This window comes from Mesoplodon mirus (genome assembly GCF_964341445.2).
Source record: "Mesoplodon mirus genome assembly, chromosome: 3".
Classification (NCBI taxonomy): domain Eukaryota; kingdom Metazoa; phylum Chordata; class Mammalia; order Artiodactyla; family Ziphiidae; genus Mesoplodon; species Mesoplodon mirus.
In genome coordinates, this window is record NC_138978.1 from 79065423 (window position 1) to 79086935 (window position 21513).

General features: G+C 36.5%; 1 protein-coding gene and 1 long non-coding RNA gene across 5 annotated transcripts in view; one reads left to right on the forward strand and one right to left on the reverse strand.

Annotated features, from left to right (window-relative positions):
- Positions 1 to 21513, forward strand: part of LOC309799516 — a 130997-nt gene that overhangs the window by 42433 nt on the left and 67051 nt on the right. For all 4 annotated transcript variants that reach the window (XR_014293292.1, XR_014293293.1, XR_014293294.1 and 1 more), the window contains exons 2-4: positions 12795 to 12881; positions 13535 to 13608; positions 17894 to 17973. This is a non-coding gene — a long non-coding RNA (uncharacterized lncRNA). The remainder of the gene's footprint in view (positions 1 to 12794; positions 12882 to 13534; positions 13609 to 17893; positions 17974 to 21513) is intronic.
- COL24A1 (collagen type XXIV alpha 1 chain) overlaps positions 5349 to 21513 on the reverse strand; it is a 389096-nt gene continuing 372931 nt past the window's right edge. The window contains exons 56-60 of the mRNA XM_082612777.1: positions 18674 to 18739; positions 17871 to 18039; positions 12121 to 12230; positions 9317 to 9532; positions 5349 to 6054 (exon numbers count right to left, since the gene is read on the reverse strand). Coding sequence (XP_082468903.1) covers positions 5908 to 6054; positions 9317 to 9532; positions 12121 to 12230; positions 17871 to 18039; positions 18674 to 18739 — 708 coding nt within the window. The 3' untranslated portion in view covers positions 5349 to 5907. The remainder of the gene's footprint in view (positions 6055 to 9316; positions 9533 to 12120; positions 12231 to 17870; positions 18040 to 18673; positions 18740 to 21513) is intronic.

Sequence of the window (21513 nt, forward strand, 5' to 3'; positions counted from 1 at the left end):
CCCAGCCCCCGTGTGCACATGCCCACAAAGCCCACAGCTGCGAAGGCCAGACCTGTCCCAGCTGCAGGAGCACCCACTGTCTTCAGGTGTCCCACAGGTGCTGAATTTACAAAGCTGGTGGCAGAGGTGTAAATCCATGGCTCGTGCAGCCACAGGAAGAGATTTCAGCCTTGCATCCTAAGTTGCATGGCTCAGCTCTAGTTTCAGCTTCATGTCTGCATGTGGGCAACCTGCTGGTGTCTGCTCCCAGGGCCTGCTGAGGCAGCGAGGCAGTGCGTGGCGCGGGAGCCGGCTGAGGCGGTGGATGGGGTGCACTCCCTTGGAACCCACGGAGGCGGGAGCCAGCTCATAGAGAAGGAGGCTATAATGGCAGCCCTGCCCCTCCCTTTGCATGCCACTTAACGATGGCACTTCGCTTCTGTGGCAGGCCTGCGTTTCTTACGTGAACGCTCCCAGTTGCGGCTGTACCACACTCCAGACCCTTCAGGCTGTCTTTGCGCAGCCAGCATCCACCCTCTCCCCGTGTCTATCCTCTAAATCCCGAGTTCCAGCACCCGCCCCCACCCCCGCCCATACTAGCAGATGCGCGTCTCAGACTGGGGCCTTCAGGGCAGTGGCACAGACTTGTCTGTGTAGGTCTGTAGGTCTCTCTCTCTTCTGCCTGCCACAAACTGGTTGTTGTGGCCTCCTCTGAGCCTCTGAAGTTTCTTTTCTGTCGCGGCTGATCTCCCCGTTTGTGAGGGGCTTCCCAGGGTGTGGGAATCTCTTCTCTCCTTTCAGCTCCCTCCCAGGGGCACAGGTCCCATCTTGCTTCCTCTTTTTTTTTTTTTTTTCCTTTTGTCCTTCCCAGTTACCTGGAGCTCTTTCTTGTCCTTTCAGGTGTTTGAGGTCTTCTGCTAGTGTTCACTAGGTGTTCTTTGAGAATTGTTACCTTTGTAGATGTATTTTTGATGTATTTGTGGGAGGAGGTGAGTTCCCCGTCCTACTACTCCGCCAGCTTGAGCCCCTAAAGTTTTTTCTTTTCTAATGGATGAGGGAGATCTTTATCCCTTAATGAAGAATGGCTTTTTCATGAAGCTGGATTTCCAGTGTTTGCTTCAAGAAGTGAGAAGTTTTCTTGATTCCAACTCTAAATTTGTCCTGAACTAGATACCCAGCAAAATCAAATTATTTTTAGTGGATTGTCAGTGAGATTATTTTTTGTACTTGTGTGCAGTCCTAAAATTTCCCCGCTAGGTACAGCCAAGATGATAGTTCAGACTCCCTGCCAGTTGCTCTTCTCTACAGAGGTGCCATTTCTCTAATTTGACTTTGAATTATACCAGGACTCTGAATCCAAAGCACACAGATTGCATAATTGTGTACCTAGGCTTAGGTGACAGTGACTTCATCATACTTACCATAGCCAATTACTGTGTAGGTCATAGTGAAAAGTTATGCTTTAATAGGACAGAGCACTATACATTGAAGGCTTAGCTTACACTTATTTTTGAAACTGCTAGTCTTGTGTGAGAGGGCCAAACTCATACATTTTGGTTAGAAAGTGAGGTTTGCCAGAGTGCCTGCTTCCAAACGTGTTCCTACTGCTCAAATCATTTCTTTGCCATTAGCAGCATTCACTCTCTTTGCTTATTGCAGAGTTACCAAATGAGAAAACCACCTTTTTGCTTCCTACAGAAAGAACTACATTTCTATTTCATTCCAGGTAAGATAGTGTGGTGGTTCATTTTATGTGTCAGTTTGACTGGTCACAGGGTGTCCAGGTTAAAATTTTTTTCTGGGTGTGTCTGACAGGGTGTTTCTGGATGGGAGTAGGATTTCAACCAGTAGACTCAGTAAAGTAAAATGCTGCCTCCATGTGTGTGGGCATCACCCAGTCCGTGGATGGCCTGAGTAGAAATGGCAAAGGAAGGAGGAATTTGCCCCTCTTTGCTTTCTGTCTGCATGCTTGAGTTGGGATATCTCATCTTCTCTAGCCCCCAAACTGGGTTTTAAACCATTGGTTCTCAGCCCTTCAGACTTAAATGAATTACCCCACTGGCTTTCCTGGGTTTCTAGCTTGCAGGTTGTGGGACATCTCAGCTTCCAGAATCATGTGAGCCAACTCATCATAATAAATCTCCATATAATATATATAATTAATATATTATTAATATATTAACTTTAATATAATTTTAATTACAATTTAACATATTAATATTAAATACAGTATATATTTAAAACACATTTATATGTTTTATTATGTAATGTTATATGTATATTATTATATATATTAAACCTATATCTGTCTAGTCATCTCTCATCAATTTATTTGTTATCTTTCATTTGTCTATTTCTCGTACTGTTTCTATTTCTCTGGAGAACCCTAACAAGTATAGATTTTTACTTTTATTGTCCCCATTTTACAGTGAAGAAACTGGGGCAATGAAGAATATATAATACACGCAAAGTCACATAGCTTACCCTCAGAGTACTCTTAAAACACCAGACTATACTGCGTATAAATAAGTTGATTAAAATTTGCTTTAAATTTAATATTTCAGGAACAAAACAAACACAAAGTAAGGAATTTGTTTTATATATATTTCCTAAATGATACCTAGGAAAATCATTTATGTCGCTGATATAAGTTTTTTTGAGGGGGAGGGTAAACAGAAGGTATAGCATATAAACTGAAATGAGTATAAACTATGGGTTCTTTCATTTAGAATCAGTCTTGGCTCCTTTTAAAAAACATTTGTGTTTCTCAAGCAGGAAATCGGACATCTTTGCCATAGCCCCATTTTAAAAATTGTGGTAAAGTACACAACATAAAATTGGTCATTTTAAGCATTTTAAGTGTACAATTCAGTTGCATTAAGCGTATTCATATTGATGTGCAACCATCATTACCACCCATCTCCAGAACTTTGTAATCATTCCAAACAGAAACTCTACATTCATTAAAAAACAATTCCTCATTCCTACCCCACTCAGCCTCTGGTGACCTCTATTGTATTTTCTGTTTATGAATTTGTCTGTTCTTGGTACTTCCTATAAGTGGAATCATACAGTATTTTCCCTTTTGGTCTGGCTTATTTCACATAGCATAATGTTTTCAAGGTACATCAATGTTGGAGCATATATCAGAATTTCATTCCTTTTTAAGGCTGAATGATAGTCCACTGTATGTACCTACCATATTTTATCATTTCATCTGTTGATGCACATTGGGGTTGTTTCTACCTTTTGGCTCTTCTGAATAATACGTCTGTGAACACTGGTGTACAAATATCTGTTTGAGTCCCTTTTTTCAATTCTTTTGGGTATATATGTGAAGTAGAATTACTGGGTCATATATGGTAATTCTATCTTTAACTTTCGAGGAACTGCCAAACTATTTTCCACGGTGGCTGTACCATAATACATTCCCACCAGCAATGTATAAGGGTTCCAATTTCTCCATATCTTCACCAGCACTTGTTATTTTCCTCTTTTGGGGGGATGGTAATAGCCATCTTAATGGGTAAAAAGTGGTATCTAACTATGGTTTTGATTTGTACCTAATGACTAGTGATGTTGAGCATCTTTTCATTTGTTGGCCATTGTATATCTTCTTCAGAGAAATGTCTGTTAAGTCTTTTGCCCATTTTTATTTATTTATTTATTATTTTGGATGCACTGGGTCTTAGTTGTGGCACACGGGATCTTCCTTGCAGCATGCAGACTCTTAGTTGTGGCATGCATGTGGGATCTAGTTCCCCGATCGGGGATCGAACCCAGGCCCCCTGCATTGGGAGCATGGAGTCTTACCCACAGGCCCACCAGGGAAGTCCCTTGCCCATTTTTAAATTGGGTTGCTTGGGGCTTTTTTTTTGTTTGTTTTTTGTGTGGGGTTTTAAGAGTTTTTCATATATTTTGGATATTAATCCCTTATCGAACATAAAATATGCAAATATTTTCTCCCATTCAGTGGGATGTCTTTTCACTCTCTTGATAGTGTCCTTTGATGCACAGAAGTTTTAAGTTTTGCTGTAGTCCAATTTATTGTTTTCATTTGTTGAATGTCCTTTTGGTGTCAGCTCCAAGAAATCATTGCCAAATCTAATGTCATGAAGCCTTTCACCTAAGTTTTAAGAGTTTTATAGTTTTAGCTCTTACATTTAGGACTTTGATCCATTTTAAGTTATTTTTTAAAATTTTGATATTATTCCAAATGTGGCTTACAGTAATAGTTTTCATCATTTTGAGTCAATTTTTGTATATGATGTAAGATAAGGGTCCAACTTCATTCTTTTGCATGTGGATATCCAGTTGTTTCCCCAGAACTATTTGTTGAAAAAACTGTCCTTGTTCCACTGAATGGTCTTGGCACCCTTGTTGGAAATCAGTTTCCAACTGATTTGAGAGAGTATATGAGAGAGTTTATTTCTGTGCCATGACCTCATTTTGTACAAGTAGGATATAGGCCCTATAATCCTTTTATAGGTATGCAATAGATACTTTCTGGTAATGAAGGTCTATGCCAGAAGGGCTATTATATATAATAAAAGGATACGGTAAAAAAAGGAGAAAAACAAATACCACCAAAAAAGATTTTAAAGCACATTTTTATTATAGATAGGCAAGTGTGGTTTGCTGTGGCTAATAGTATGTTTATAATGGATGTACATGCTTTTCTATATACCAAAAGGTATAATATTTTTCTTTTAATACTTAACTAACAAACACTTCTCTGACAACAAGGAAAGTCTGGACTTACTGAGACTATTTTAAATAGCAAAGGCCTGTTTTTGTTTTCCTGAATGTTACTTTAAAGACTGGTAAATTGAATTGTTTTAGGTCCCAACACATTAAATTTAAGAACAGTGAAAGAAAATCAATGAATAATTACAAAAACATGTAATTTCTATGAAGCAGAAATAAAAAGTTTTTATAATTTAAAACATCAGCAATTTCAAAAGATTTGCTGAATTAATTAGAACTTTACAAAATATATATACACAAAATATCATCCCAGATGATCATGGATTTTTAAAAATAGTATATCACAACCCCTAAACTCTAACCCAAACCTACTACTGGATGTAGCTGGCCTACAATTTTTTACAGCAATTTAAAAAATAAAACAGTTAAAAAACCCCTCCCAATTCTCTTGTGCTTAAGCACAGGTTACAGTGTGCTTGCTTTGATTCTAATATCCACAAAGAGAATTTTAAAATAAAACAAGGACTTCACATAAATAATGTTTTACTTGTTATTAAGTATGTGACCAAACAAATTAAAATAAGTACTAACAACCAAAACATATCTTGATGTAACCAGTACATACACTCTTAAAGAATGACAAAGACGAATAAAGAAATAGTCTACGAAAGCCACAAGCACCTTGTTTTAGAAAGAGCACCAAGCAACACAAAAAGGCAACATGTAAGAGGTAGTGTATCACCGGCTAAGATGTATATGCCCACTGGGGACCTGAATACAGCTTAGTATTTGGGAAAATAAGATATATCAGACTGTGGCTTGCAATTTTTAGACAGAAGCATTGCACATCTGGGAACATTAGCCAGTATTGCTCCATAGTGCTTTGCGTCTCCAGCTGTCTAATGGGTATTTTGCTCTCAGACAGTCAAAAAATATAGAATATCCTGAAGAATTCCATGTTTATAAATGTTCAGTTCTAGGGAATTCTCTAAGAAAGCTCAGATCAATATAATTTTTAAAAGAATTAAATACTTATAGTCCTTTAAAAAATGCCTCGTCTCCTTCTTAGGAGGAAGTCTTTTCTTCCTGAGATTCTTTAAGATTTAGCCAATGCTTTATTCCATGCATTTCATAATATCCAATAGTACCTTTCTGTCTATATTTTTCCCTCTGCAGCAATTACCTGGCCAACAGCATGAATTCTGAACTAATTCAGAGACTTTAGAGAAAGCATACAGAACTGCTTTCAATGTAGTACTTCCGTTCAGTTTTGAGATGAGGAAGTTTTTGTACTTCAATTACTGGAAGTTGATTAGGGTCCTGGGTGTGAAAAAGGAATTTTGCTTTATGCCAGCTGCCATCTTGAATCTGTAAAATAAGAATGAAATGCTTTAATCTGTAATTGTTTCATTAGCAGCAGACAGTGTCCTTCATAGACAATGTAGACTTATTTTAAGGATCAGAAATAATGAACAGAAAGTGCCTAGAACAATGCCTGGCACAGAGTAAATGCTCAAAAAACGGTAACAATTACTATGAATAATTGAAAATATGTGCTTATTCCTTTCTCTAAATGGCATTGTGTGTTCTGATTTTTCTTTTGAGGGTTTCTGCTTCTGTTGTCTGTGGATCATTGGCCCAGATATGAATTTAAAAACTGCACTATTCCTAATATGAGTAATACCCATCTGTTTTGTGTTCCTTTATTTGGGACTGATGCTTCAGGATGGGCATTTTTCTTGGATGAAAGAGAATGAGCTAGCTCAACCTCTCTGTACTTTAGGCAGGAAATAAGCAGAATCACTTCAGTAGAAGTAAATTATAATTACGTTGAATCATCTTTTAGGTTTCTTTTTTTCCATTCTGTGGTTACTGTTTATATAGTTTCTTTCATTCCTCTCTTTCCTTCTAGGCCTTTCTGTTTCTCTTTATTACTGTATGCTCTTTTGTTTCTGGTAAATTCTATTAGGGATCAAAAACTATTATACGATTAAGATTCAAGAAGACAAAATAGAGAAACACAGCTGACTAGTTTTGTGAAGCTTTCTTCTTTTTTTTAAAAAAATTTATTTTTGGCTGTGTTGGAGCTTCATTTCTGTGCGAGGGCTTTCTCTAGTTGTGGCAAGTGGGGGCCACTCTTCATCGCGGTGCGCGGGCCTCTCACTATCGCGGCCTCTCTTGTTGTGGAGCACAGGCTCCAGACATGCAGGCTCAGTAGTTGTGGCTCACGGGCCTAGTTGCTCCACGGCATGTGGGATCCTCCCAGACCAGGGCTCGAACCCGTGTCCCCCGCATTAGCAGGCAGACTCTCAACCACTGTGCCACCAGGGAAGCCCTGTGAAGCTTTTTATACAGGAGTTTATACATTTACTCATTCACAGAATTATCATGGTATAAATTTTAAAGTTTGAAGGAGCTTTAGAAATTATCTAAACTATAAATTCAATTTTATGTTAAGGCAGTTGAAGCTCACAGAAGATAAATTACCAAAGTCATAAGCTTGGTGTAGTAACTAGAATAGAGTTCCCTGTGTAAGACACTGTCAGATTAACTTCATTCAATCTCAATATGTGTTGAGCACTAAGTACATTTGGCACAGTTGAATAAGATGTAATCTTCCATTTCCTCACAGTGCTTGGAAAATATAAAGATGAATAAATTAGTTCTGGCTTCTGAATTCTAGCAACTTATAAATTTAGTTGGGGAGAGGAGAAACAAACAGCCATAATATAAGACTGTATATGCTAAATGCAACATAAATAATGTAGACAATGAGGGCCAAGTCCCTCATTTCCAACTGGAAGTGTCAGGGAAAGCTTTGTGAATTCAGAATTTAAGATGGGCCTTAAAGTTTGCCTACAATTTCCACTTGGTTAGAGGGGTAGAGAATGGCACTTCAGAGAAAGGGAATGACCTGAATAGAAAAAAACAAAACAGTTGGAAAAGTAGAATGTGGTTGTGAAAATAAGCCTAGCGTGGGGTTTAAGTGCACAGATTTTGACTTGGAACAGATTTTGATAGAAACCCAAGTACAGCTATTCTCTTCACATATAAAATGGGAAAAATAAAAACCTACCTCACAGTATTATGTGGATTAAATGAGTATTCACTTAAAAGTCCCTAGCAGTGTAGCATGGCATTGACTTTGGAACTGTACACACCTGGGGTTGATTTCTTGCTCCTCTGCTAATTAGCTGTATGACCTTGAACAAGTTACTTAACCTCTGTGCCTTCACTTTCTTACCTATAAAATGATACTAATAGGAACTTCTTCACAAAGCTGTTATAATTAAATAATGTATGCAGTACATGGTACCTGTCATCTAATAAGTCTCCAATAATTAGTAGTAGGAATTGTTGTTTTTGTTATTATTATTATTATAAATAGATCAGGTGGGCCACACTTTAGGGTACACTGTCAGTGAAAGGTAGAAAGGTACCCACACTTTAGGGTACACTGTCAGTGAAAGAAAGGTAGGTTTGGGGCCTGACTATTCTAACTGCTGAATAAAGAGCTGATAAGTTTTGATTGTGTCTCAGAAATAGTAGTGAGCCACTGAAAGTTTTGGGACAAAATTGTGAAAGTTAAATTAATTTGTTGGTAATATTCATCTCTTCACCTATAGAGAGTGAGCTGTATACTTCTGTTTGCTCATGATTTTTCAAATACCCAAGAGCTGTTTATCTGAAAATGAAATGTGAAAAAGTAAAGCACCCTAGAAATGGTAAGAGATCTTAAATCATGGACTTCATAGTACACCAGAACCGGAAACCAAGCTACTTAAAGAAATTAGGATGTATGTAAAGTGGACAACCCTATACTGTATAACAGGAGTCAGCAAACTCTTCTGTAAAGGGTTAGATAATAAATGTTTTAGGTTTTGTGGGCCATACAGTCTCTGTCGCACTTGCTCAACTCTGCCATTGTAGTGTGATAACAGCCCTAGATAATAAACAAACGAATGAGTGTGGCTGTGTTCCAGTAGCATATATGTACAAAGACGAGTGCTGGGCTAGATTTGGTCTGTGGATTATAGTTTGCAACACCTACTCTACAACGTAATGTTTTAAAATTATAGACTCTTCACTATTATTTAATTTTAATAGGAAAAATGGGCTATGAATCAAATACAGATTTGTAGGGTCAGTCAATCTGCCATTATGCCCATTATTTGGTATCAGGTATAGGGACTGACAAAATGAAATAAAGCTGACTTGCCTCTATAACCTGCCTTCCATGAAGTAATGAGATGCAGAATCACAGTGATAAAAATATAGGAAGGAAATCATTTGTCTATATGCCCTATCTGCCATCTGTCTATCCATCCATCCATCCATCCATCTATGATATAATTATTTCATATGGGGAATAAAAATTAAATTTATATATTAACACCTGTTTTGCATATAAAACTTCACAGATGAACAACGGGTGTGACAATAGTTGATGTGATATAAGCAAATAATTGATTCTGAAGAATGTACAGTTATTACACCTCAGGCACATTAAAACTTACTACCCTTCTGTATGTGCGGTTTGCAATTCAAGTCTTACTCATATTAATTTTATATAATTTTATCAATTTTACGTTAGTTATATTGAACAATTCTAAAAGTGCCATTCCCTTACCTTGCAGTCATCTGAAAGCACTTTAGGTTCAAGTAGAGTGTTTTCTTCGAAAATCTGGCTATTCCATCCCTTGAAACCAATAGTCAATCCTGAGCCACTTGTCTGAGCACTTGTCCACACTGGAGTGTTTAGACAATGAATGGTGATGATATGGGTGGCTTCTGAGCTCAGTAAATGAAGGAAGTTCATCTGGACTTTTCCAACTCCAAACTCCAACTAATGTCATTGAAACAATATGCAAGTTATAAGATATGGCAATTGAAAGACTTATAGTTTGGGGAAACCTGAAGAAAGTCCTTGATAGGCCAGGGGTGGGGCAGGGGGGAATCCCTGATTTAAAGCATTTTCTGATTTCCACCCCAATGGTGGGAGTTGTAAATACTCCCACCATGGCTGGTTTTAGGCTATCAAGGTAGTGTCATTAAACATGGAGTTCGCAAGAGACATTAGTAATAGGCTCTCCTGAGCAGTATGAGCTGGCTTTAGCATACTACTAGGCTACTAGGTATGAACAAAAAAAAAAAAAGGAGATACTTTGCGTAATGTTATTTAAGATGCATTAATAATTTGTTGTTGATTATTGCTTAAAATTTTTTCATAAAAATCTGAAATTCTGTCTATACTTTCATTTGAAGATTTATTTTTGAGTTTCCAAAGATAAGTTAAAAGTTGTAATACTAAATTGATTAATTTTAACTATGAGAGCCTTTACAGACAAAGACAGAATCTTAGTCTTTGTGTTGCCAGCCCCTAATGCAGTTCCAGTCATACAGTGAGTCCTCAGTAAATGTTTATTGCATGAATGAATGAACACGTGAACAAGTATTTACTAATAAAGTGAACGATATAGGGCAACACTGGAGCAAGGAAGTATGACTGCACATTTTCTAGGCTTGAACAAGGAAACAGATTTTTCTATAGCTTTAGACATCATCATCATCATCATTATTATTTTAGCATTATTCAAGCATGGCGATGGTCATAACATAAATGAATAGAAGTAGTTCCTACTGAGGAATTTATGTTAATCTCCAAACACAAAATCAGAGAAATATCAGTTATGAGGTAACAGAGAAGGAAAAAAATAAAATGACAACAAAAAAGCAAAACTTCAGGGAAAGAGAGGAAAGGCAAAGGAAGAGTATAAGGATGAAAACATGGAAGGATCATCATGAGGAATATTAGAGCTGAAGTAATTCAAATTCCTTCATTTTGCAGATGAGAACCACAAACCTGTGAAGTATGTAGCCTTTCTGAGCTTTAGTTTCTTTGTTGGTAAAGCTGGGTATAACCCCGACATGACAGGGTTGTTATGAGGATTTGAAGTGCCCACTGTCATTTAGCTAGCGCAGCACCTGGCACAGAGTGGGCTCTCTGGTGGCTCACAGCATCATTCCCCAGGTTTGTAGAGGAAAAGAAATTAGAATCCAGGTTCCCAATTCCAAGTCTACTGTTCTTTCCACTACCTGCGCAGTCTTTCTCAGGTTGAGTTTATGGATAGGAGAGATGGGAGAATTGATTCAGCCAAGGAAAGAACTGGAGTGCAGCTCCTTCACTTGATCCTGTCTTCTTTGCACACCAGTCTCCCCTTTTCTTCCATGATAATCCAAATAAAAATCCTGGGCTAAACCCAGGGGAGTGAGGATGATCGTGCATAGTTTGGAAGCAGGACAATCATGCTGCTCCTCATTAGTTACACAGATTCCATAGGAGCATAAGAATCCTCCCCTCCTCTGCTTTGGGTAACAGTGGTGAATGGCTATTGAGATGAGCTGGTGAAACACCCTAGTTAATGAAGGGGAGCGTTTTAGAAGGAGAGAGCAGTCTAATGATAAGCAGCTGGAGGGACTGACACACTGCATATTTTAGCTGCTGCCTTTCTGTGGTGGACAAAACACACAATAGGTCCGTGTATCAGTTCTTTGTCAATGAGAAAAGTTCTTGGGAAGGCCAAGGTAGATTAACCAGAAAAAGAAAGAAATTCAGTTTTAGTTTCTTCAATATATGTTGTAGGTAGAACTAAGCTTTAGGGTTTAGAAATGCTTGTTATGGGCCTCCCTGGTGGCGCAGTGGTTGAGAGTCCGCCTGCCGATGCAGGGGATACGGGTTCGTGCCCCGGTCTGGGAGGATCCCATATGCCGCGGAGCGGCTGGGCCCATGAGCCATGGCCGCTGGGCCTGCGCATCCGGAGCCTGTGCTCCGCAACGGGAGAGGCCACAACAGTGAGAGGCCCGCACACCGCAAAAAGAAAAAAAAAAAAAAAAAAAAGAAATGCTTGTTATAATATCCACTGTTACATACCAAGCTAACTTTCATTCATTCTAAACATTTGGTTTATAGAATTATACTTGTAAGAAGTTTTAAATAATATCCAGTGGATGTTTAGGAGAGGTTATTTTTGTGCCCAGTCACCAAAAATAGCAAACTTTGTGGTGAAATTCCTCTTTTAATCATGATGATGTCTTTTTCAGTAAAACTTAAGGTAACTGATTACTGAGTACAAACACTGCAGCTGTTTGGGAATTTTCTAATGAATGCATGTGCATAAAAACATATGTTTTACATTTTTAAAAGGAATTTAAAAAGCATAGTCAGTAGAGTAAGCCAAGCAAAGCCAGTCATAAAAATACATAATCAAAATGTCAAGATTTAACAGGATTATTTTTTAAAAATAAAAAATTTCTTCCTCATATACGGTAGAGAATATCTTGCTTCCATTCATAAAATTCATAATTATTTAAAATGAAAGAATTTTAAAAATCACTGTTTACTGATAGTGGGCAAGTACTAAATTCAAAACATACCTTTGTCACAGAGACAGGAGATAAACATGTCTGACCACCAGCACTGAAATTGCAGAAAACCTCAATGGCATCTGAAGGGCATCCAAGATTTGGATCAATCCAGTATTTTCCTATTAATTTATTGTAAAACATAAAGATATTTAAATGCCATGCTAAAATATATTTGAACTATCCTTACAAATTATCATGATACTTTCAATATGTTTTTCACGCTTTTTCCTTTTAAAAAACTTAGAAGATTATAAAGATATTTACATTTAGTCAAAGAATGAAAGCTGCAAGCATTATGTAAAACCAATACTGAAAATACTGTATTTTTCACATACCTATCAATTTAAGGGCATTTTATAATTTTAATAAAAAACAACGAAATGGCTGAATCTGTTGCTTCATTCTATAGATAAGCGCAGCAACTTTAAGTGAATTGTCTAAAGTTACATAGTTAATAGAAAAGTTGAAATTAATATAGGATATGTGTGTATTTTTGTTCTATGTCATTACAGAGCTTAAAAATGAATGTATATATTTAAAAAACAGAAACAACTTCTTCAATCTCCCCGAGGAAAAACATATCTTTATGTATAATATTGATAATTAAAATAAAAGGAATAAACATTTTTGTTTCCAGAAGAAAAATGTGCAATTAAATGGTTATTTTTGTGCTTTCTTTTCAGATCTGTAAGTGGAAAAAACTGAAATCTCTACAGTCAGTGTAAGCCTGCCAACCTTTGCCTCCATTGAGTGCCCAGGAGAATCAAATGGTGTGTAAAAGACTTCAAGACATATTCAGACTGAAAAGTACTGGGCTAGCCTCTTAATTCCGGAATAACAGGCTCAGAATACTGAAATAGCACCTTATTCTAAACTCAAAGAGCAGGAATTTTTGAATGAGATGGCCCTACCTTCTTGCATTAAAAAGGCAAGACAATCAACAGTATTTGTAAAATGTCATTTTCTATAATAGGTAGAAATCCTTGTTTGTTCCATTCCTATCCCACAGCAAAGATTCCTCCAGCTCATCCTGGGCTTCACCTGGTGTATCATTTTGGACTTCCACAACATCCTCGACTATTCTCCCCTTTACTATTCTACTAATTTTTCAAAGTTAAGACTTGTTGAATTGGTACTTCCAAGAGTAGGGGACTGTTACAGACAGTCCAGATAGCTGGACCCCATCCCCAGAGTTGCTGAATCATTAAATCTGGGATGGGGCTTGAGAATCTGCATCTAATTCTGGTCCACGGACTATATTTGGAGAATCACTGATCTATTGAAATATGGAAGAAAGGGGTGAAAAAGATCCTAATACCACCTCCATCCTGTTTTTTCCCATTTCCTCAGAATGTTGAACATTTTGTAGTTTGTAGAAATTATAGCTGGGTTTTTTTTTTTTTTTTTTTTTTTTAAAAAACAGGCTCTGATCCAGGCTTACAGTCATATCTTGATTCATCATCTCCTCTCTTTCAAGAAATAGTTTCCTACTACTATGTGAGTGAATGTATTCTTTATAAAACGTTTTCCTTCAAGCAAGTTCTCATTGTTACATGGGGTGGAATGCTTTGAATTCAGGCATTATGTTGTACAATGGTGAACATTTTTATCAGGGTATGCTGAGCTACAGATAAAGCACTATACCATAATACATCTTTTATAGGCCTAAATGCTCTAACTCCAAATTGGCTCTCTCCTGAGAACACTGCTTCCCTTGCAGCTCTTTCAAGTTCTGCCACAGCCTCTACAGCATTGTGCCTGGGTGGGGAAGGGGTCTTTCTTGCTCCTCGCTGCCACTTTCAGACCATTCTCCCCACTTTCTCCCTAAAAACACTCCATGGTAAAATTGCTGTCATTGCACTATATCACCTGTTACCTCTTCCTGTTGCTATCACCAAATTTATTTCTTTGATGATTCTAGCTTTTGGCTAGCTATCACTTTCAGAAAATCTATTTATAACCTAATTCTTCGTGATTTTACATCCATGTGGTTGATATTTGCAATACCGACTTCTCAGTGCCTCAAACTCTCTCCCACCAACGTTTTTGTACCCTTCTCCTGTCCTGTTTACTTTAATCATTAACTTATAAGGCCATACCCTAGTTTTTGTTATTACCTACAGCTAGATCTCCTCCATGATTTCATCTCTCTTCTCATTCCACCTCATTCCCTCTAGTGTTCTGACTCTAATACTTCTTTGATCCCATTAGGACCTTCTATCCATTGATGCTACCACTTTTTCATTGTCCTTCATAATCATGTGTTCACTTCTCTTCCTGCCTAGCTTAAAACCCACAGTCCTTTGCTATGATCATTTCCTTAGAGACTTCCTTAACATTCTTGCCCTGCCTCACTTTACTGTGCTTGTCTTATAAAATCCCAGTCCTGCATAAATCCAGTTTTGTGCCTAATCTGTGCCTGTACCTGCACAACTAAATGTGCCTAGAGAAAAACACAACTATGCTGACTGGCCTCACTTTAAATTCAAACGTTTGAAAGGCTGCCAGATAATACTACTATGTTTCCCTAGTTCATTTCCTCTGTCACTTTCCTAGTTAACCATTTGAAACCTTTTCCTATCCTCTCAAGTTAATTATACCTTTCCTTCATTCTTATTCTTGACTGATAACCTCTCAGTTTCACTGAGACAACTAAAGCAAACTGAAGGAAACTTATATAAACTCCCATTATGACCTTTACCCATCTATCTGTACTTGCACACATATATTTTGCCTTCTCTCTTATTATTGTGAATAAACCATGTTCCTAAATAAGGTTTACCTTGTCCGTTAAACCTTCCATTTCAAATTTTTCCTCTCATTTTTTCTTCTGAGTCAGCTTCTGTTGTCTGCTGTTTCTGCCAGTTCTCATTCGTGGTGTTTTGTCAACTTGTGTGCTTAGTTACCATTGATTGTGTGCTGGGCACTATATTTGAAAAATTATTTGTGGAAATAATTTGAGCCCTAGGATGATATTATCTTTTATAGAAGAGTTTTGTTTGTTTCTATCAGGTATAAGGGGCTACTAGCAGTCTGGAATCATCTTAATCCAAGTGCACAGTTTGAGATTTTCTGAGCAGTCTTGATGATGTGAAGCTAGGCTGCAATCTGTATGAATATCTTTTCTTTCAGTTTATTTTTACTCTTAAAGTGGAGCCCTTTGAAAGCCTAAGTCCCCACCTTTTGTGGACTTCAGATTCCAACCTTTGACCCCTATCCCTGTGAAGCCACCAAAAGCACTACTCAGTTTCTGAACACACCCAGGGCAAAAGTAGCTCTAAGTATGTGCTTATCTCTCTGCTGTCTTTTTCAAAATATTGGCTTGAAAGTCCCTCACTAGTTTGTCAGTATTTGATGCTTTTAACTTAATTTTCAAAAAGTTTCGTTAGGCAGATTGAATTACCTGCTTCATTAATGGGAGTGGAAACTCTCCAGCTCCACCATTTTCTCTTAATACAGTTTTAACTGCTACCATTCCTCTAAACCGCTCTTGCGAAGATCATCAAAGACCTTCCCACTACTAAATCTAGTAGCCTTTCTCAGTCTTCACCTAACTTGACATCGACCCAGTAGATCCCCTCCTCCTCAGGCAAACATTTTCTTCACTCCACATCCATCTAGTTTTCCTCTTATCTCAGTGATAGCTTCTTCTTAGTCTTCTTTGCTAGTTCCCCCTCAACTCCCTGACCTCTCTAAACATTGGAGAGCTCTAAGGCACAGTTTTGAGAACTCTTCTCTTTTATTTATCTGTTCTTTAGGTAGTCTTAAACAGTCTCAGGGCATTGGATACTGTTTATAAGCAAATGACTTCATAAATTTTACCCCTAGCCAGGACCTCTCTCCTGAATAGCCAATGACCTACTTGACATCCTTACTTGAATGCCTAACAGACATCTCAAATTAAATACATCCAAAACTGAACTCCTGATCTTGTCTCCGAACTTGCTTCTTCTCTATCTCTTTTGACAGCAATTCCACTCTTCTAGTCCCTAATCAAAAATCTTAGAGTCATCCTTTATCATTCTGTTTCTCTCATAACCCACATCCGAATTACCAACAAAAAACTGCTGGCTCTACCTTAAAACTTATCCAAAGATTTGACCATTTCTTATCACTTCCCCACCACCAATTCTAGTCCAAGCCATCATGATCTCTTACTGGATTATTTCAATAGTCTTCTCAATGTCTCCTTCTACCCTATCCTCATTATATTTGCAGTACAACACCCAGAGTAACATTTTAAAAATTTAAGTCAAGTCACGTTATTCCTTTGCTCATAATCTTCCAGAGGCTTCCCATCTTATTCAGTAAAAGCTGGAGTCTTTTGAGTAATCTATAAGATCCTGTATAATCTGGTTTCTTGACATCTTTCTGACTTCATTTCCTACCATTCTTCCCCTTATGCACTTTCTTCCAGTCACCTTGGCCTTCTTGCTAATAGTAGAACATGCTAAGTACACGCTCAGGTTCAAGGGCCTGTGCGTTTGTTCTTTCTTCTTGGAAAGCTCTTTCCCCAGATTTCCTGTGGCTTGTTTCCTTACCTCCTTCTGATATTGCTCAAATGTCACTTTCTCGGAGATGCTTTATCTACCTACTCTATTTACCACTTCACCCCCCACCCTACTTTCTGTCATATCCCCTCTTCCCTGCTGTTTTATGTTTCTCTATTGCACTTACAATCTCCTAGTGATGAAAGTATTTTTGGGCGTAAAGACCTTTCTGATACCTTACAAGCCATACCACTTAGCTATTTCTCCTATGAGGAAGGCAGACCTTGAATTAGATTTCGGTAATTTGTATGTCCTGTAGTGTCTTTGTTCCTTTCAGTTCTATAGAATTGCATTTTTATACCCTCAAATATGGGAAAGAATCAAATTTGAATTATTGTAGGCAGCCATAACTGTAAATATTATTTGTTTTTGTGACAATCTAGGGCAGGAAATATCTATAGAAGTTAAGCATTTTATTAATATAAATAAAATGAATATTTTCACTATACTGTATTCTAGAATGGAAGATGTTTTTGAACAAACATGTATGTATACATATATATGTATATGTGTATGTGTGTGTGTGTATAAAATAAAATACGGACTACTATTCATCCTGCAGAATTAAATAACTTAGTTATATTCAAATCAGCATATATGACATTGTGTGTTAAGACTAGAGTTTTTACCAAAAAATGATAACTACTAATATTGATTGTACAGCTGACCAGGTAGACCCAATAGAAATTAAAATTAAATGACATATTGTAGCAGACAGGGTTTCCCCTACTTATCATCAGATAATGATGGCTCTTCCACTTGCTTTAAACCTTTCCTTGATGGTTCTGTTTTTGCACCTCCACCTAATGGATTTGGGGTATCAATGTGAGGATGAGAAAATTCCAAGAATGACAAACCACTCTATCTTTATAGTCACTGATACTGAAATGAGGCATTTAAATTCCATTTTATGTAAAAACTAATTATAGAGATTGTGGTAGAGACGGCTCTATGATCTCTTTCTTCATGTTGCCATAAGTCAGGCTGTGCAGTGAAGACCTTTTGTAAAGTGAACCCTTGAAAAAGGATACTTTGACCTCAGAAACATGTTTCCTCTATGAGTACGTATTTGGTTCTTGATGTTAAAATGCCTCTGCCAGGGTTTTATCAAAAATGATAAGGTTTGGAATAAATACACCGCAGATCTCAAACACACTGAAATGATGAAACAAAATTAGATATCAGAGTTTCAGGAAACCAGTAACTTACCATCTGATACTTTGTGTTCACAGTTAAGCAAATCTTTGCAGATTCGTGCTGGATTATCTCGTGTGCCAAGAGGATTCTTGATGCTGTGCAGTAAATTGCTAAGGTAGTTCAAGGTTTCGAATATCTCTGCACTGTGGTCAGTTAAGGTCACTTCAGTATCCTGGTAGCTCTGCCAAGTCATTGTGAGAATCATATTAGCAAAGAAGCTTGGAGTAGTCATTACCAGCATGTAACCCAAGTGATCAACACGGAGCAAGGCAGAAGAAAAATGTACTCCTGTTGTGTGCAAGGAGTTGGGAGTAGGATGTAAAGAACAGTTTATATTTAACTATAGGCATATTTGTATGTTTTATTAATCTTGATACTAATAAAAGCTTAAATTCACACTCAAAAGTCTAGTTTTCAAGCTGACATAAAACTTAATTACTATGCCTACTGCATAATTTGAAAAAAAACCTATATTATGAATAAATAGAGTTTAAATAAGAAAAATGAGTAGTGATGATAGATAGATCCCATTTTAAGAAATGGCTAACTTCATTTAACTATTTTCTTCTATAGTACCAAATCCTCATTTTAAAAAATCCTTTAACAATATTATATTTTTGTTTTCCTTAAAAAACATCTTATGCGTATATTTCTGTTTATTAAAATTGCTTACTTTGTCCTTAAAATTTTTTTCATTACTTTTAATCTCTTTTAAATACAGGCTTTGAGATAAAATCACATTTTAGCCTCTGAAAAAAATTTCTGTTTAATTTGTAGATTGAGAGTGCCAGTGTAAATAAAGCCAGATATATTACCTCCATCTGTAGGGCAGTATGTGATTCAATCAGGGCTTGAATAGCAGCATTGATATCCATTTGTTTCTGTGTAAAACAAAACCATTTGAGATCAGCAATAAGATCAACACTGAGTGCTCTAAAGTAAAGCCTATAAATTCTGAAAGCACTGCTGTTAAAGTATACTAGACTTATTATCTAAAAGGGGTTTGTAACTCTTATGGTTAGACAGATCTAGCAAGTATTGCCTGACTATCCGAAAGGACAATATGCTGCTTTCATCCAAATCTCAAAAGTCTCCTAATTAAAACAGGACCAAAGTCTAGAGTTCTCAAATGAAAAACTATTTGTCTCTGCCACATGAAAACACACAAAAAAGTTACTCACATGGAAGAAGAATGAAATATGATCCCCTCAGTTAATAAATTGTAAAGTGAAGAATAAATAACTGTAGTAATTTTTAACAGTTACATTCTTGGAAGGAAAATAGAATAAAATATTACTGTCCTGAGGTAGTCACCACATTAGTTTAATCTGATACTTCTGCGGTCTTAAAAACAATTTCTGAAGTTGGAAAAAGTATCATTAGTCCCCAAAGAAATAATACATCATGAATCCAATCTCCTCCTGCATTTAATAAAAGATATTTTTAGAGAAAGACCCAACCTAACCATTAGTAAAAAGTCTTTTCGTATTTTATTTTTTAAAAAGCTTGGAAACTAAGAAGCATGAGTTGGGAGAAAGTTCTGTGAAATGGCATCTGTGTGAGCAAATCAAGCGACCTAATTTCTTTCAGAATGATTGTACTGCTGAGATATCTTTTTACTTGGCAGCCCATACAATAGAAACTCTTCAACAGATCTCTCATAACTCATGGTTGGTAATTTGAAAAACTATTTAAAATGATGGGACAATCAACAAAATGTACTCATCTTTGCCTCAACATGTGGGTTTCATATTGGAAAATACTTGACTCATTCTGCATATGTACACTGCCAAACACATTGAGGATAAAATGGTAAGCAAACAATACAAAACAAAACAACCTTGCCCTTGTAGAACTAAAGTTTAGAGGTCGATAAAGGCATTAATCAAATAATCTCAAAAATACACATTTACAAATTGTGGTACGTGCTATAAAAGAAAAGTGCATGGACCTATGAGAGAAATTACAGAGTATTAAATCTGGGGAATATAAGAGATTTGGAAGGACTAGATCAGTATAGGCTTCCCTGAGGTGGTGATATCTGAGTTGAGATCTGAAGAATAAATATGAATTGTTAGGAGAAGGGCTGGGAGAGCTTTCCAGGCAGAGGTAACAACTTTGCACAAAGGCGGTGAGATAGAAAAGCATGGCCTATTCAAGAAGAAGAAAGGCTTAGCATAAAATGTTCTGTGCAGATTAAATAATTCTGACCATCATTCTTGTGAGAATTGGCAGACTTTGGACATGGGTCACAAAAATATATTGGGACTAAACATGGGCAACTGAATTAAGTAGTAAACAATAGCCACCTTTATATTTTCCAGTTGTTTGTGGTTAGGGCTTTGATCTTAAAAAAAACTAGCAATAAGCAGTTCTCAGGTGCTTCAGACTCAGGACCCTTTTGTACTTTTAAATATTATTAAGGGCTTTAAAGAACTTATAATTTATGTGCATTACAGCTTTTGATATTTAACATAGTAGGAATTAAAATATAAAATTTAAAACTGTGTTAATTGCCTTAAAACAATCCATTATATGTTAATATAAATAAACATTTTTTAAATGAAAAATAACTATTTTCCAAACAAAAAGTTAGTGAGAAGAGCGGCACTGTTTTACACTTTTTATATTTCTTTAATGTCTGGATTAATAGGAGATAGCTAGATTCTCATATTTGCTTTTATATTCTCATATTTGCTTCTATATTCAATCTATTAAAATGTTACTTTAGCTGAACTGTATGATGAAAATCCAGCCCTAAAAAGATATGTAGTTGGAAAAAAGATTATTTTAGTAGCCTTTTCAGATAATTGTGGATATTCTTCTTATACCAGAATTTGATAAGTGGTAGTTTCTTGAAGGTTAGTTGAAATGTGAAATCTGAAATCATATCTACAATGTATCTATTTTATATTCTTTTATATTAAAATCTATTGATCTATCTTAAACTTTGAAAGAATCATTTACCAATGCATGATTTTAGTAAAAACCATGATTTTTGTTAAAATCATGCATTGATCATTGGAAAATAATGGTTCATGAAATAATGCAGATCTTTCAAAGACTGACACATTTCGTTATGTCATATCAAAAGATTACATTCGTTAACATCATCACCAATCTCATCAGAAAAATGTAAGTACTGGTAAGTTGTCAAACTTGTAATAGATACAAGCATTCCTCAGTTGTTATTGTTGCTTGAAAGTTTGAAATTTACCATTGGTATCAAATTATCAGTTGTTTTCCTTGAAATGACAGGCTCACTTCATTCATTTTCAAGAAAATATCTGCCAAATACTCATGTCTGAATAACATTATCAATCATTCTGTCAAGTAAAAATGGTGTTCCATGAAAAAAGCAGCTAATTCAGTTTGCAACTGAAACAATTTCACAAGTGCTTTTATTTGAGGCAACCATTTTACTTCAATATGCAGAAATGCTTTATATGTTCTTCCATTTCATCACAAAGAATATTAAAAAGATGTGTACTAAAGATTAGAGACTTAGGAGACAGCAAAAATGGTGGCATAATGACCTCCCAGAATTCTCTCTTCTATAAAAGCAATGAGAAAACTGGAAAAAAAATGTAAGAATGAAGTTTTTCAGAATTACAGAAATTAACAAAATGCAGCAACCTGGGGAGCATTTATGAAA